This window comes from Strigops habroptila, chromosome 1 (genome assembly GCF_004027225.2).
Source record: "Strigops habroptila isolate Jane chromosome 1, bStrHab1.2.pri, whole genome shotgun sequence".
Taxonomy (NCBI): Eukaryota; Metazoa; Chordata; class Aves; order Psittaciformes; family Psittacidae; genus Strigops; species Strigops habroptila.
The window spans coordinates 15,130,426-15,145,040 of record NC_044277.2 but is presented as its reverse complement, the minus strand read 5'-3'; the positions used below and the strand labels follow the sequence as shown (position 1 = coordinate 15,145,040).

General features: G+C 38.8%; 1 protein-coding gene across 2 annotated transcripts in view; it reads right to left on the bottom strand.

Annotated features, from left to right (window-relative positions):
• The window catches only part of TRPS1 (transcriptional repressor GATA binding 1), a 214,294-nt gene that overhangs the window by 151,312 nt on the left and 48,367 nt on the right, over positions 1-14,615 (bottom strand). The window contains exons 4-5 of one of the 2 annotated variants that reach the window (XM_030498092.1): positions 8,300-8,486; positions 7,357-7,600 (exon numbers count right to left, since the gene is read on the bottom strand). In XM_030498092.1, coding sequence (XP_030353952.1) covers positions 7,357-7,600; positions 8,300-8,486 — 431 coding nt within the window. Of the gene's footprint in view, positions 1-7,356; positions 8,487-14,615 lie in introns of both variants that reach the window. The other variant, XM_030498086.1, reaches the window with a different exon arrangement.

Sequence of the window (14,615 nt, the reverse complement as noted above, 5' to 3'; positions counted from 1 at the left end):
GGTTGACAAAGATGATTTTGAATGGAGCTCTGCTTAACTTACTTATGGATAAGAATACACCAAAGGACAGAAGGTTGTACACAAGAGACAGTACTGATTTTATGTCTATGGACATTTTACCACAACTTTAAAAAAAGATGCTGCTCTAAAGAAAAAGCAGACTAGCTGGCTGTGTCGCTACAAACTGTGTTTTCCTGTCATATACAGAAATGCTTGGTGGAGCAGTGTGAAATAATGCGCCTTCCTGTTTTTATTCCAAAAGCCTATACAAAGTACTGCATTACTAAATTATGTAAAGCATATGTTTCCACATGAGAACAACATGTTACCCGTTTACTGTATCTATCATAGGAACAGAACACTGTTTATGAGCTCTGTAACACCATTATGAATAATTGTTTATAGCACAGGAGTGGTCAGAGCCCTCCGTCAGGCTTTGGGCCCCGCTGCGCCCGGCGCCGTACCAACCTAAAATACCGTCCCTGCCCTTCAAAATATACATAACTCTGCGAAAGCTTCTCCCTACAGGCACACTCACACATCCACACCCCAGGCATTCAGAATCACAACAGCATCTCTAGCCAAGCTAAAATACGAGCCTTTTGCTATCCACACAGGACAAAACTTGTATGAGAAATCTGTTACTGCCCTGACAACTCCAATTGTTAGAATTAATTCTTTTGAGGCCAAATCTTAGTCTCAGTGAAGTCGATGGCAAAACTCCCACTGACTTCAGTAAGAGCAGGATTTGGCTCTTGATGCATCTGTAGAACTGAAATGATATACAAAATGTCCCCTTTTAGAGTATGATGGTTTAGAAGGGACAACTTGCCAAACTTATTAAACCCCCTTGTCTTCCTTCTTTCCTTTTGTTGGAAAAACAAACCATATGTTATTTACATTGTCTGAGTTTCTTGCAGTTGTCTCAGAGAGCAGACATGAGTACGCACTCAGATTCAAGCTTTTTAGCCCTTGTGCAGTATCAGTTTTCTTTTTGTCATTTTCCGTATTCACATTCATTTTAAGGGACTAGATGGACTCGTTCAGTTATACAAAAAATAGTCAGCTATTCTCCACATAGCCTTACGGCAACAAAATCTACTCGTGGGAGAGCAAGCTGTGGGTTAAAATCCTGTTCTGGCTGTGTTCCTTTTTCTTCATTCTACAATTGTGTTTTATTAAAATCAGCTTGTCTCTCGATGTGACACTAATATATTCTCTCTTGCAACTTAATTCTCTTCTAAACTGAGCTTAATTTTCTTCCAAACCAAGAAAAAGAGAGAGTGCTATCTGATCAAAACCATTTTATAAATACAAAAAGCCAAGTTATAAAGAGGGTCAGCCCTGTAAAGGTGGGATATCATTGGGGAAGTCCAAGTTAGACAGGGGCTAGTTATCTTAAAAGCCAAGTTAAACAAGACACCATTTGGGGCTAATGGCTCAACCACACACACTCCACATGTGAAAGTTTATCAATCCTTTGGGAGGCTACTTAGCCCTAAGTGTCTCTTGTTTAACCTGGCTATTTCAATAGCTAACCCCCTTTCTTAACTTGGCTCTCATCTACACGTATCACACCTCCAAGCAGCTGATCTTTTTCTGCCGAACTTGTCTTTCTACCCGCTCCTTCCACTCTGGCTAAACGTTTTTGATCAGGAGCAGTGTACACCACAGGAGTGGTACCACACTTCAGAGGCCACAAAAAAATGCCAAATATTAGATGCAGTTGTAACTACGTGGCTGAGGCCCAACTAAAATCACCTTTATTACATTAAAGGTTTGTTCATGTAATTTATTTAGAATAGATTCAGAGAGTCATACAAGCATTCCTTCATTTTTCTGTGAGACTGCAACAGGCACTGTGATGTGGAAAAGATGAGGACTGATTTAGGTAGATAGTAATTCAACAGGCATTTTTTTCAGGACATACACTTTCCTAGTACGCATTAAAAAGTAATCTCTGCAATCAACATTATAAATCTTCATACTTCACATGGGTTTGTCTTGCATATTATTCTATCCACAAGCTCCAAAAACTAAGCTAAGGTTTGGAACTGGCCAATATAAGTCACAGCTTCAAATAATAAAATAATAACTATCATCAGCTATTAGAGAACTTCTAGAAGTTGGAAACTTATTCTTTCCCAGAACAAGGCATAAAAAGAAAATGTTTTAATCTCTGAATGTTTTCACTCCACCCTGATAGCAATCAAGGAAACAAGTTGGCAATGTTTGATTATTTTTTATACTAGAATTTAAACCTACCCCACGTTTCTAAATGCCCAAGTTACATCTAGATTTGTGCACTACGCTCCTCAAAGTTAAGTAACAAAACTTTAAAAATTCCAGTCTGCAAAGTGCACAATAAGCAGTCCCATGCATTACCTGGAAGTTACACTTCACAGCTAAACCACGGTTATACCATCTGAAACTCTGAATTCACCAGGTGTGATACAGTGTATTGGTATACAGCTGATCAAAGGACAGATGTTTGAGGAAAATCTCAGTATGGAAGAAAGAAATGTAAATGAAGAAGGAAATACCATTCGCCCTTTTGTGATCTTGCTTCTACACCACTCAAGCAAACTAACAGCAGGTTCAAGCCATAAACTGGCATTATCTTCAACGTGGCATTGAGACGGCAATGTCATCCCATCTATTGATATCACTTAGCATTATTACTTTCCCTACAAAAGAAATCAAAGACCTAATTATTTGTAGACATTAAAACATTTATGGCCCAATCCCAAGACTGTATGTCAAGGAATTCAAGCCAAACCTTTGCTGAACTGTTACATTATGACAACTTAATAAAATCCTATCATTATTTATTTGTACAGAAATGTACTTGAATTGGGTGCTATAAGATACAAGGATTTTCCCTTGCAAAATCTTGAAGTTGGAGAGATTAAATAGGGGGGTGGGGGTGATTAATTTAATGTTCTTTACTTGAGCTTTCTAATAGGCTGCAATACTCCTGACACCAGCCAGTTGTTAATTAAGTCTTGTTGACATACTTCTAACTAGTCTGAGGTATTACAAAACACCATCCGCTACAAAACAAGTAATTTATTTTTTTTTAAATTACCTGAAGACATTCCTAAACTCTAGGGCGTAGAAAATATTCTGGGTGAAGGTACAGCTGTTGTATCACTTCCATTTTTTGTATGTTTTGAATTTCATTATGAATATAATTACTAGAATTTCTCATGAAGAAACAAGCTTATAAGAAAGTTTACTTTTGGATGGATGCTGCTGCCAGGCTTGTGGAGAGCAGAAAATATTCAGAAGGAAAGACAATGAGCAAAGCAAGCAAGAAAATTCAGCAGAGGGTCAGAAAGGAGAGAATGGGCAGCGTGGAGAGCAAGGCTGAGATGAAAGAAGAGCAAAAGCCTTTGGCAAGAGCAAACAAGTTCAGAGCAGTGAATTAAGGTGTCAGGAGGATGGAAAAGGTCCTCACAGCTGCTGCTATTGTTCAACAAGCGAAGGCTCCTGCTCTGCCGATAACAGGGAGCTAGTAGGCCTCAATTTACACTTTTGCCCTCAGCTGGCTTCTCTGGGATTGTCCCAAAGGCTCCACATTTCCATAATCTGCACATCTAAAACCCTGCTCCAGCTTCTGCTGCCTGGCAGTGTGGGAGGCAGCCCTGACACCCCTGTGCAGCCCTGCCGCTGGGGAGGCATGAGCCCCAAGTACCCCTTTACCTCTCTACCTCATTTATGTTTACAGGTAAGGAATTACTTAGTTTGAAATTAACCTGAAATTAATTTCAAATGAGAACCCCTATATAACCTCTGTCACTCACATTTTCAAAATAATTTATTAGAAAAATTACTCTACACCATTGCCAAAGTTTATACGTCATTTGAGTCTATCATCTTCTTTTTCTGTTTTGCAGTTGCTTAATGAATCAACTACCCTATCTTGTTTTTAAGAGTTTAGAGCATTTTTCAGCATAGCATTTTTAATTACTACTAGCACTGACTAAATACTTTCTTGATCTTTTTTGACAAATAAGGATTACATGAAAAATTCTAATTTCTGCAAAAATCAGAAGATGCAGTTTTCCAACATCTTTTAGCAAAATTAAAAACAAACCAAACCACAACCTTCTGTGAGAAGCCTCTTTCATTTTGAGGAAAAAAAAAAATTAAAAATTAATTATTTTGTAGCAAGCAGGAAAATAATCTCAACTAAACGATCCAACATGCAAAATTTCCCCAAATACTCAGTTTGATTTTTATCTAAATTACAAGTGTTGGCAACTTTTAGCTCAACAGAATACCAGACAGGTTTGAGGAAAAACTAAGCTTTGTAACGAACATGAAGAGTACCTGTTTCCTCAGAGGTATAATGGAAAATGAGTAGTAGCAGACTCAGTAGAAAATGAAGGCAAATAAACCTTCTGGTGATTTATTTGAGTAAGCACATTTTTGTGAGGTTTAAACACAAGTAAACTCAAGTGCAATGTGATTCATTAACTTCAAGTTTAACTGAACAGTTCTCAAATAATCATGTCAAGAAATACTGAATGAGCATTAAGCGTAAGTGTATGTTTCTGAAAAGAGAAAACTTGGAAAGAATCACTTTTGCAAATTCTAATACTGTTGTAAATACATGGCTGCAAAGGAATAATATTGGGACATAAAAAATTTTTAGCTAGCAGACATGGTGAAATTGTAGATGTAGAGCCAAAAGGAAACAAGGTTTAAAAAAAAAATAAATAAATTAAGCATGCTGTTCAGGCATATGACTCAAAACTAAAAATATTCAAAAATGCAGACAAAAAATACATGAACCAAAATATGTAAGTAGCATCTAAAGCCAGCTCTGATACTCACACATTATCAAGGCTAAACTTAAATATGTGAACAGCAGAACACTTTCTGCTACCACATTGATGCTCAGTATTATGTTTACTCTTAGGATCCATTCAGCTGCTTATATAAATGGACAGGGTTTAGATACATGTGCATGTACAGCATTTTAAATACATCAGAAATACATAATGTGAGGCATAACTGCTTTATTGAGATAAACGGATGAAGACACAGAGAATGCCAGCTAGGATGTGAGCTGACTCCACATCAGCATGTTTGTGTGTCACATAACCCCCTAACACTACTATTTTATAGATGTTCTACTTTTTAAAAATCTGAACTATTCTGTGTCTTTAGTTCATAAAATAGAAAAGGGAAAGAAAATACATATCAGATATGTGCAAAACTTCTATTAAAAAAAGGCATGATAATAATAAAAATAGAAGCTCTAACATCTCAAAAGGCTCTCTTTCCATTTGTTCTAGTTTAGTGAAAACTAAGTTATGCATAGAAAAGCAATAAAACCTGCTGGTGTTTGCCATTACAGAGCACCTACCACAAACTGAACTAACTTCTGTGATTTCAATGAAGATTCACAGTGGGGGAAAACAGCAGCAGTACATGTAGAAAAGAAAATTCAAATTAAACAGGGGGGAGGGCAAGAGAAAGGGAGAGAAGTTGGCAGTTATGGGGGTGTTGTACTTCGCTTTAATTACACAATATCCTCAGAGTACTCAGTAGTGTCACCGACTGAAGGCTTAACAAAATACATTGTTCAAGTGTCTTAAGGAAAATAGCCTAATTTTAGACAAACAAGTTGAGATTCGAATGCTTTAGTGTATGTCTTGATTTTCCAAAGTGCAGTTCCCTGTGACAACTGCCAGAGCTGCAGGGTGCTGAGCTCTCTGAAGGAGAAGCTACTGCTACCTCATCTCAGACTTGGCACTTAATTTTGAAAGTCATAGCTTCTCCTTTCCTTGGGAAAAAAGGATTTTAACTAGGCAGGCTTGTTAAAGCTTAAATTACCAGCTGCAGCAAAATAAAAGTGTTTTTTTCAGTCAAGGAGCCATTTCAGTCTTCCAGTTATTTAACCACTAAAAAAAGATCATGCCATGCCCCAGCGGTGGACAAAGTGCTGCCTATGGAGTTCTACAGCATGGCTCAAAGCTGCTATAATAATGCTTGGAACTTAGATACCACTTTTCATCTTCAAAGCAGTTTACAAACATTAACTAATTAATCCACACAACATCCCTCAGGCCCAGTTGGATCAAAAATGGGGCACTGCATGCTGGGACCTGAATCCTCCGTGGGCCCCAGCTCCAAATTAAAGATGAGCAATCTGCTCCTTCTTTTTTTTTTTTTTTTTTTTTTTTAAATAGACTCCTGATACATTGCCAATGCAGGCCTCTGTTGGGCAACATTTGGATGCCCCCAGCTTTAATCTCTATTAAAGTATCATGCCCCAGTCTGCCTTTGTTAATTTTGGATGTCTTGGAATCTATTAAACGTGGCACAGTTTCTCGGGCTTTTAACAAAGCCGTAGCTTTGAAAATGCATCTTCTTTTGTCTTCATTCTAGCTGGCTTCCATGCAAAGATCTTTTAGATGAGATAGATAGATAGTGAGTTTTCCGTTGTTGACGCATTAGCCTTAACTATTAACATATTCAGCATGATTTTCTAATATTTAACATTGCTTTTACAGCGGCATATAACTGTTGCTCTTCATAAAGCCTAAGAGCCAGCTCCTCCTCTGATGTAAACTGGACTGCCAGTTTACAACAGCTCAGGAACTGACCCAAGAAGTTTAGCAGGGAGTTGGCTGCCACTATGACATTGTGTCAGACTGAGTCAGGAGACTGGCTGCATCCACCTCCAAATAGGAACATTAGCATTTAAAATAAATAGAATGACACTGTAAACCAGCAACACGAAAATAAGCATCTGCAAAAGGATCTTGGGGGATGACATCAACAGACAAAAGAGTGTCTGCTCCCAGTGTGAAACCAACACCAAAACAGCAGTGGAATGCTCTTAAACTAATTATTGCATTGCTGGACTTGGGAATGGAAAATACTACAAAAAGGTAGTACATTGAAAGCACTGTTACGGAGCATGAAAGGGTTCATAGTCTATCTTGGAAAGTAAAGCCATTTGTGTTCCCTGACTGAATGAAGATGCCAGCTTTCTGGTAAAAAGCCTAAACTAAAATAGTACCTAAAAGATTCTGGGTGGAAAATAGTTGACCAAACCTCAAATACGCTGGAACTTCAGCATCGGCCCGCAAATCCAAATCTCCCTCTTCTTTGCACAGGTTTAAATGTATAATTAAATCCACTGACTTAGCTGGTGGTTTTCCAAAACAAAGCGGATGTTGGATTGGACTCTCGCTGTAAAGATTTATATCTATATGCATTCATATTTTGATTTCCAGTTTCCTTAAATGTTTGGGGAACGGTGACATTTAATTAAGGAACTAAGGAAGGACTCTTTGTTTGGGTTCCTATCATTAATCATTTGAAACTTTACTGTACCTGTAGTGTCGGGAAATCTCTTCTTCCACCTGGGTGGTAAAGTCACATTTGGTACATGAGTGTTCTTTGTTCTCCTTGAGCGTCAGCGGCCCCTCTGCCCCTGGCAGGGTGTTTGTTTCTGGTTTGACATCAGACGCTTGGGCTTCATGTGCATTCTCATAGTGGAGCAGGAGAACGTCCACGTCAGGAGTGGAGAATGAGCACTGATGGCACTGGTGTTTGACTCTAGAGCTTCCTGTCACCCCTGGAGACAGGTGCAAAAGCAAGAGAGCACAGTGGGAACAATTACTTTTTCTGCAAGCAAATGGGTAAGTAATTTCTCCAAGGTGCTTTTCTGGGCTGCAGAGGCCTCGGGGACAGAACTGACAGTGCTTAATGGTACACTTATGAATGTTGTGTAGCTGCTGATAGTGACGGAGAAGTGGGCCCACCACTATTACATCTGGGCCATGGCTCTTTGAGTACCTAAAGTCACAGAACTGACAGTTGTAGCTTGTCACCATGCTGTCCTCTGCTCCTTTGCTAGTCAAGTCTTTCTTTTTTGCCACACTCGCACCCTTTTCTGTCTTTGTCACTAACTCCCCATCTGCATTTTTGGCTAGATCACTCTGGTTAATGACAGATCCCCTAGAAAGCTTATCATTCAGATCTGGGTGAAGGCTTCCTGCCTGGCTTCCCCCATGCTGTTTGCTGTAATGTTCTAATAGTTTCAATGAGCTGGACGATTCACAGCTGAAACTGCAAAATTTACACCAGTAGTAACTGGTTGTATCGGTACCATTTTGTCTAGAGGAATCTATTGGCTTGATGGGCACCGAATATCCAACTGGTGTATCATCTCCTGCTTTTACAGTGATTCTGTCTTGCCACTTCCCCAAGTCTCCAGAATCACAGGGTCGAAGAGTAGGACTGGATTTATTGGAGTTTTTCTCTGAAGCTTTACCAGAATCAGAGGAGGGAAGGGCTGCTTTCATTTTGTTTGGGTGAGTCTGTAAGAAGTGTTGCTCTAGTTCAGTGGAGGAGTTGCCCATGTAGGTGAAATTGCAGAATTTGCAGCGGAAGTACTTGGTGTTGCCTTGGCAATCTGGAGTTTTCCTTCCAATTCCAATAAAGGTTCCACCTAAAGTAACCTGTGAATAAAGAATAAGCTGATTTTAGCTCCACTGTATATTCACTCAAATAGCAAGAAAGGAAATAAATGAGAAAAAGAGAAATAGAGAAAAATTAATTCATAAGCTTCTTTCACTAACCACCACCACAAGATTTTGAAATGTTTCACATAGATGAATATATACTCCATATGAATAATAAACATATTTGGGGAAACTGAGGCACACATACACAATTCCCTAATGTGTCTACTCCTTCCTTCACTGAATCACTAAATCATTGATAGAAGATCCAATAATCAGATCTCATATCCCTGCACCCTTTGACAGAAGACTTTGCTGGGAGTCTATACCAGGTATGGAAAAAACAACAGCCCCTGTCTTTTTCTTTCAACACACTTACGTGTTTTAATCATATTCACACTTAAGAGCCCAAGAGAACTGCTTTCTAAATAGGAGCAAACAAAAATTAAATCTGAAATAACAAGTTCAGTTTGCTGGGTCAGAGTATGACCAATTCTTATGAAGACCATTCCTACAGGAGTATCCAGTATCCACCAGGATGCCTTGAACACAGCCATAGTGGCTGATGTCTGAAATGAAAGGCAGTTTTCTCAAACATTACTCAGTGCAGACATTCTCCAAGGAAATATTCTGTTCCTCTCATGCACAGAGCTCATTTTAGTAAAACGAGGATGGAAAAACTACAGTAGAAAAATGGCATGTGGCAAAGAAACCTACCACACCCAAGTCCATGACATCACTGAAAAAAAAAAAGGTAGGTCTACTTAACTGTTCTCATAATCTCTGAGCAAAATGGTCTGCAGGAAGGAAACAAGGCTTCCAGGGCTTATGTTATTAAACCCTGTGTTCTCATAGGAGGCAGGCCTGCCCTTCCCAGGAGTGCACCACACCTGCCCGTGACATCAGGGGGAGATTTGCTGCTCCTGTACAACTGGTTTGAAGGCCAAAGACAGAATCTCCTGAAAAAAATGTCACCATTGCTCTGCTTCTTTTCCTGAACAGTAAATACTAAAGGGCATCCAGAAACTAATTCCTCTTTATACCCAAAATCCACAGACATCTACTCCTTTGCTAAATCACTCCATATCATATACTCCAGTGCCATGCACTGATTAAACCTTTTTCTTAAATAACCTGAAAATTGCTTTCTGGTTGTTTAGGAAACGTATCTCATTAGGCAATGGTGAGTTGGGCAGCCAAATACCTAGGACTTAGCTGTAATAACATTTTCACTTAAACTGGGGCTCCAAGTACTGGTATCAAGTTATGAATTTGGTTTTGAAGAGGTTCTTTGGAAAAGAGATGTTCTGTACTACAGAAAATACTTCATACTATTCATTTTATGGCAAGCAAGAACTGGAGACAAAGGCATGCAAAGCCTGATCCACTGACAACAGTGGGATTTGGGCCTGCCCTGCAGTATCTGGCACTTCCAAGTCTCCATCCACTGCATTACTTCAAAGTCTCAATGGTGTTGAAAGACAACTTAAAGAAAGGACTGATGGAATTATGGTAAACAGAAAATAACAGCAGCTTGCTGTGCGATTACATAAGTTGCAAGGTGATCTGGTTTTGCTCATTTAATTAGATACTTATGTTTGTTCTATGCATGCACAGAAAACTGGCCAAAACGCTTTACCTTAAGTGGCTCTAATGAGTAAATACGCCCATTACTCTCAGCCTACAGATAACAAACCTATTTTGCAGACACTCTGTAGACAGCAGTTAGAAACTGTGAGTGACAATAATCCCAGCTGCTGCTCATTGCTAATTACTTTCATTTCTGAACACTGGAAAACCATATTAGTACTAGCATTTTGTACAATGGACTGTAAATCACATTATGTCTGTAACTTGTGGTAATCCTACTTAGTGGCCTACATAGCAAATTTGTGTCCCATGCTAATACATCCTTCTCTCCATCATAAGAGGATAAAATAGAACTAAGCGTTCTCACACTATCTGTGTTAACCTCTGGCAATGGGGGAGGACACACAATCTTTATAGCACTGGACTGTAACCGATTACCAGTTATTGGGTTGGCATTTCCCTGACTACCCTGCCACAATTCAAAACAATGTGTCCTGTTAGGAAAGCATGTACCTGAAAGTAACACAGGATCGTCTTACTGTTATTACACACAAAAGCCATTTTTCACACACAGCAAAACCTAGTGAAAGCCCCCTTGGGGTCATCAGGTAAAGAGAACTGAAAAAAGTGGCTTCCTTGCAAAGAGATTCGGAGAAGCACTTGAAGTGACAGTATAAACTGAAGCTGTTTCAGCTTTTAGCCTGCCAAATTTGGAAGAAGCCTACACATCTGCAGAACTGTTGGGATTCATGCACACAAATGTTCAAGTCTTGGCTTGACTTTCAGATTTTTCAGTTACATATTGTATCTCTGTACAGGCACTAAAATCCTTCACTGGATATGTAATTGTCCTTAACCTCCTGCTCTTTCTGACCTGCTGCAGAAAGAGAAAAGATACAGGAGAAAGAGAAGGAGAAAGATGGGTGGGAAATATGTATATACCCTAGAAATAAATATCCACATTTCTGTATGTATCAGAAGTGATAGTTTCTTGTATTTATTCCCCTATTTCATTCTGATCCAAAAAAAACCTAGTCCCCTGCTTTGCCCTGAGAGAGTTCTGTTTTCTTAAGTAGACACCCCTCCCCAACATAAAGAAGAAGAAACTAAACAAAAGCAATGCTAAAATTCTGCAATTCTATTACAGCAGTGGAGTCCAAAGTGCCAGCTGACATATAATCAGTGGCAGTCATAAATACAGGTACAGCTTGCACTGGAAATGTAAGGGCACCTATAGAGCTACAGTTCACTCAGTAAGCACAGAAGAAAACTAATCTTCATCTTTCTCTTTTTAAAGGGAACCTAACATTCAAGGCATCTGTTTGGACTGGTTTAGTTCTTTCCTTCACTGTCACTTGCTTGTGAGACCCTGGGATTATCACTTACTCCTCCAGCACTGCAGTTACGGCAATATAGCTGCTATTATTATGCCGTATAGAGGAAGACAACAATTAGAATGGATTCACCACTACTGTGCTTGAGATGGTTCAAAGCCATGTCTCAGTCTGGGATTAAACTGAAACGCATTTCACAGTAAGACTCCCTGAAACTCAAAAATTTTAATTATTAAATTCATTCGCTAATGGGGGAAATTATCAAAATCTAGAAGACTGGGAAAGAATTTACCCCAGGATTGAAGTTCATGTGTTAATACAACTAAGCTACCGCCTCATACACCACGCACATTTCCAAAAATAGCCAGAAAGAGGAGAAAAGATAACACGATAACTGACAGTGTTTCAAGATGTACTTTCTAAAGCATGTTGGCAAGTACTTCAACAAAGCTGTGTAATTGCACTATATGTATCTAACAGATATGTCTGCATTACCTTAATTAGTCAGACCGAAAACAATGATTTCATCGAATAGATGGACTTGGGCAAGGAGAGGTAATTTCAGTGTTTTTTAAAGTGTGTCTTTGGTATTTAATCTGCTCTCGATCCAAATGCCACCCTACTCTATTCTCCTACCCCCTTTTCAAAGTTCAATCCTAAATTTTATTACACCAAAGCAGTTTACAAATACTATTACAGAAAATGAAAAAAATACCAAGGAAGACAAAGTCTGCCAGCTCCTGTAATCATAAATTTCATGAAGAACATTCTACCTGCAGAAACTAGTGGCCTATATCCACATAAGAGATTCAACCACAAGTCTCACAGAGTAAAACTGTCTTGACCCCTGGCTTCTTCTGCAACTACTGATTAGAAACTAGACCAGCCATCTGCACTGGAACATCAAACGTTAACAAATCTTCCTTTTTTTGATTATCTGGGTTACATCTTTGGCTAATCAGGAGGTGAAAGGCTCCAGATCCCTTACCAATCTCCTGAGCCATCCAGTCTGCCTTTGCCAATTATTCTTAATCTTCTAATCCTAAAATATTTTCTAATGCTCTTGTTTATTCATTTGCTTTGTGCAATATAGCATCCAGAACATTTTAACCATCCCACATTTATGAAGTTCTTCATGTTGTGCAGGCCAGAACAGATTCCTGGCTTTCATGCAAGTTTGTGTAACACCACCCAGTTCTCTAACCTCCACTATGGAGAACTCCCTTCTCTCTCGTTCTTTCTGCATGTAAAACTAGGAGAATCTGCAGAGTATATTCTTAAAACTATTCACCACAGTGTGACTGATTTATAGGTAGGCAGACTATGTTGCACAAGTGAGGCAAAGACTCAGGGCAAACTCCTGGCTTTCTGGGCTATTTGTACTTACCAAAATAAGAAAGCAAACTATCAGGCCACATTCATTCAAGATGAGTGTATCCTTCTCAAGGTCTATTCTGTTATCACTGAAGCCAGTATGGGTTTTGACAATAGAATTTAAAAGGTATTTTTAAAACAAAGACAGTGACAAAACAATAAAGGACTTAAATTAAGGTCAGGAGACCAGATGTGCAAAACCAACAGAAGTAAGGAACACAGAATCAAGACTTTCATTTGCTAGCTAATCCTAGTAGACTAATATCTAGCATCTAAAAGAAGCACAATCGCTTCTATTCTCTCTCTATAAATATAAAATTACCAGACAGTTCCTTGGCTACTGTAAACTCAAACAACCTCACAGACTCTGAGGTCAAACTTGTACTGATTTACACCAGAAGAAAACCTAGCTGCTTTCCTTTTTCCCAAGCAACTTTATTTTTTGAGCCTCTCATCATTTCTGTGGGCTAGCTTAGCAGTTTATGTCTTTAAATGTATCTGTGACTATTACTAGTCTTACCAACTTTCTTCATTAATGTTTCTTCAAAGACTACCAGATATCTCTGGGATAAAGATGAGGAATATTAACACATAAACAACTTTGCCTTGACAGTTGTGAATATAGCTCAGTTGTTCCACAGAAACTGCCCATCCGAATGCTCTAATATGAGAGTAGACTACTTCTCACTGAAAGGCAGCTAAAATACCTCATTTCTGTCACAGGGCAAGTGAATGTTCCCAGGCACTTACTACTTAGCAGCTAAGTAGCTGCTGTAAATCACTGCATATCATTCTGAAGAGTAAACTTGCTAATGTCTCCCCAGAAATGATATTAAAAACTTCTACTACTTATAACAATATAAATCATTACTTAACAGCTGTAGTCAACATATAATTTAGATGCCTGTAAGACCACAGGTGCTTTTTCACATTTTTTATATATATATATATATATATATATGCACGTATGCAGACATATATATGAGAAAAAGAAGCACATATACGTATACACACACACAAGCATACGCATATGAATGCATATACACACATGTTTTACGACCACCCATTTCTCCACCTGCCACCATTTCTTTTTCATGTCTATGGTTTAAAAGAGATGACTGACTCCTGTGTTCATGAGGTGTGATTCTCTCAGTGTGCAAGGCAGTCTCAAAGCCTGATCATGACCCAGAAATGAGACTTGAAATAAACAGGTATGCACACAGGTGGGTGCAATACCCAAGACAGCTTGACAGCCTTAAGCAGGGAGGTCCACAGGAAGAGCCTGCAATGTGGCTGACAGAGGAAATGGGCCTTCTGGGCCACCTTCATCCAAGGTCTGTCCTAGCACCCTTCAAGATCTAGCACGGTATAAACTAGTTCAAGAGACTGGAACATATGATATCCAGCAGTCACTGGTCAGTTTATTTAGATGCAATTCCTGTTTTACGGACAATTGAGCTAAAGTCAATAAAACCAACAATATAAAATTTGGATCCATTTGTCTAAGATATGAGGAAAATCAAATTCATTCATGTACGTGTTTTCATTTGCTCATGTCAACTAGTTATGTATCCATGTCACCTTGTAGGAAACCCACTTGATGACAAAGTTCAACTTTAAGATTTGATTTGTTACTAATACAAAGTAAATGCTGTACTTGTTTATGCCTCCAGTCTAGATTCTCACCGTATTTGTAAGAGACCCTTTGCCAAAACCACCAAAAATGTAGAGGAAAACCTTTAACGTGAGAAGGGATGTTAATTAAATCTGTACCCCTATGAATCCCTACAGATTTTTTAGTCTTACCTTCACAGCTTCATGTTCAATC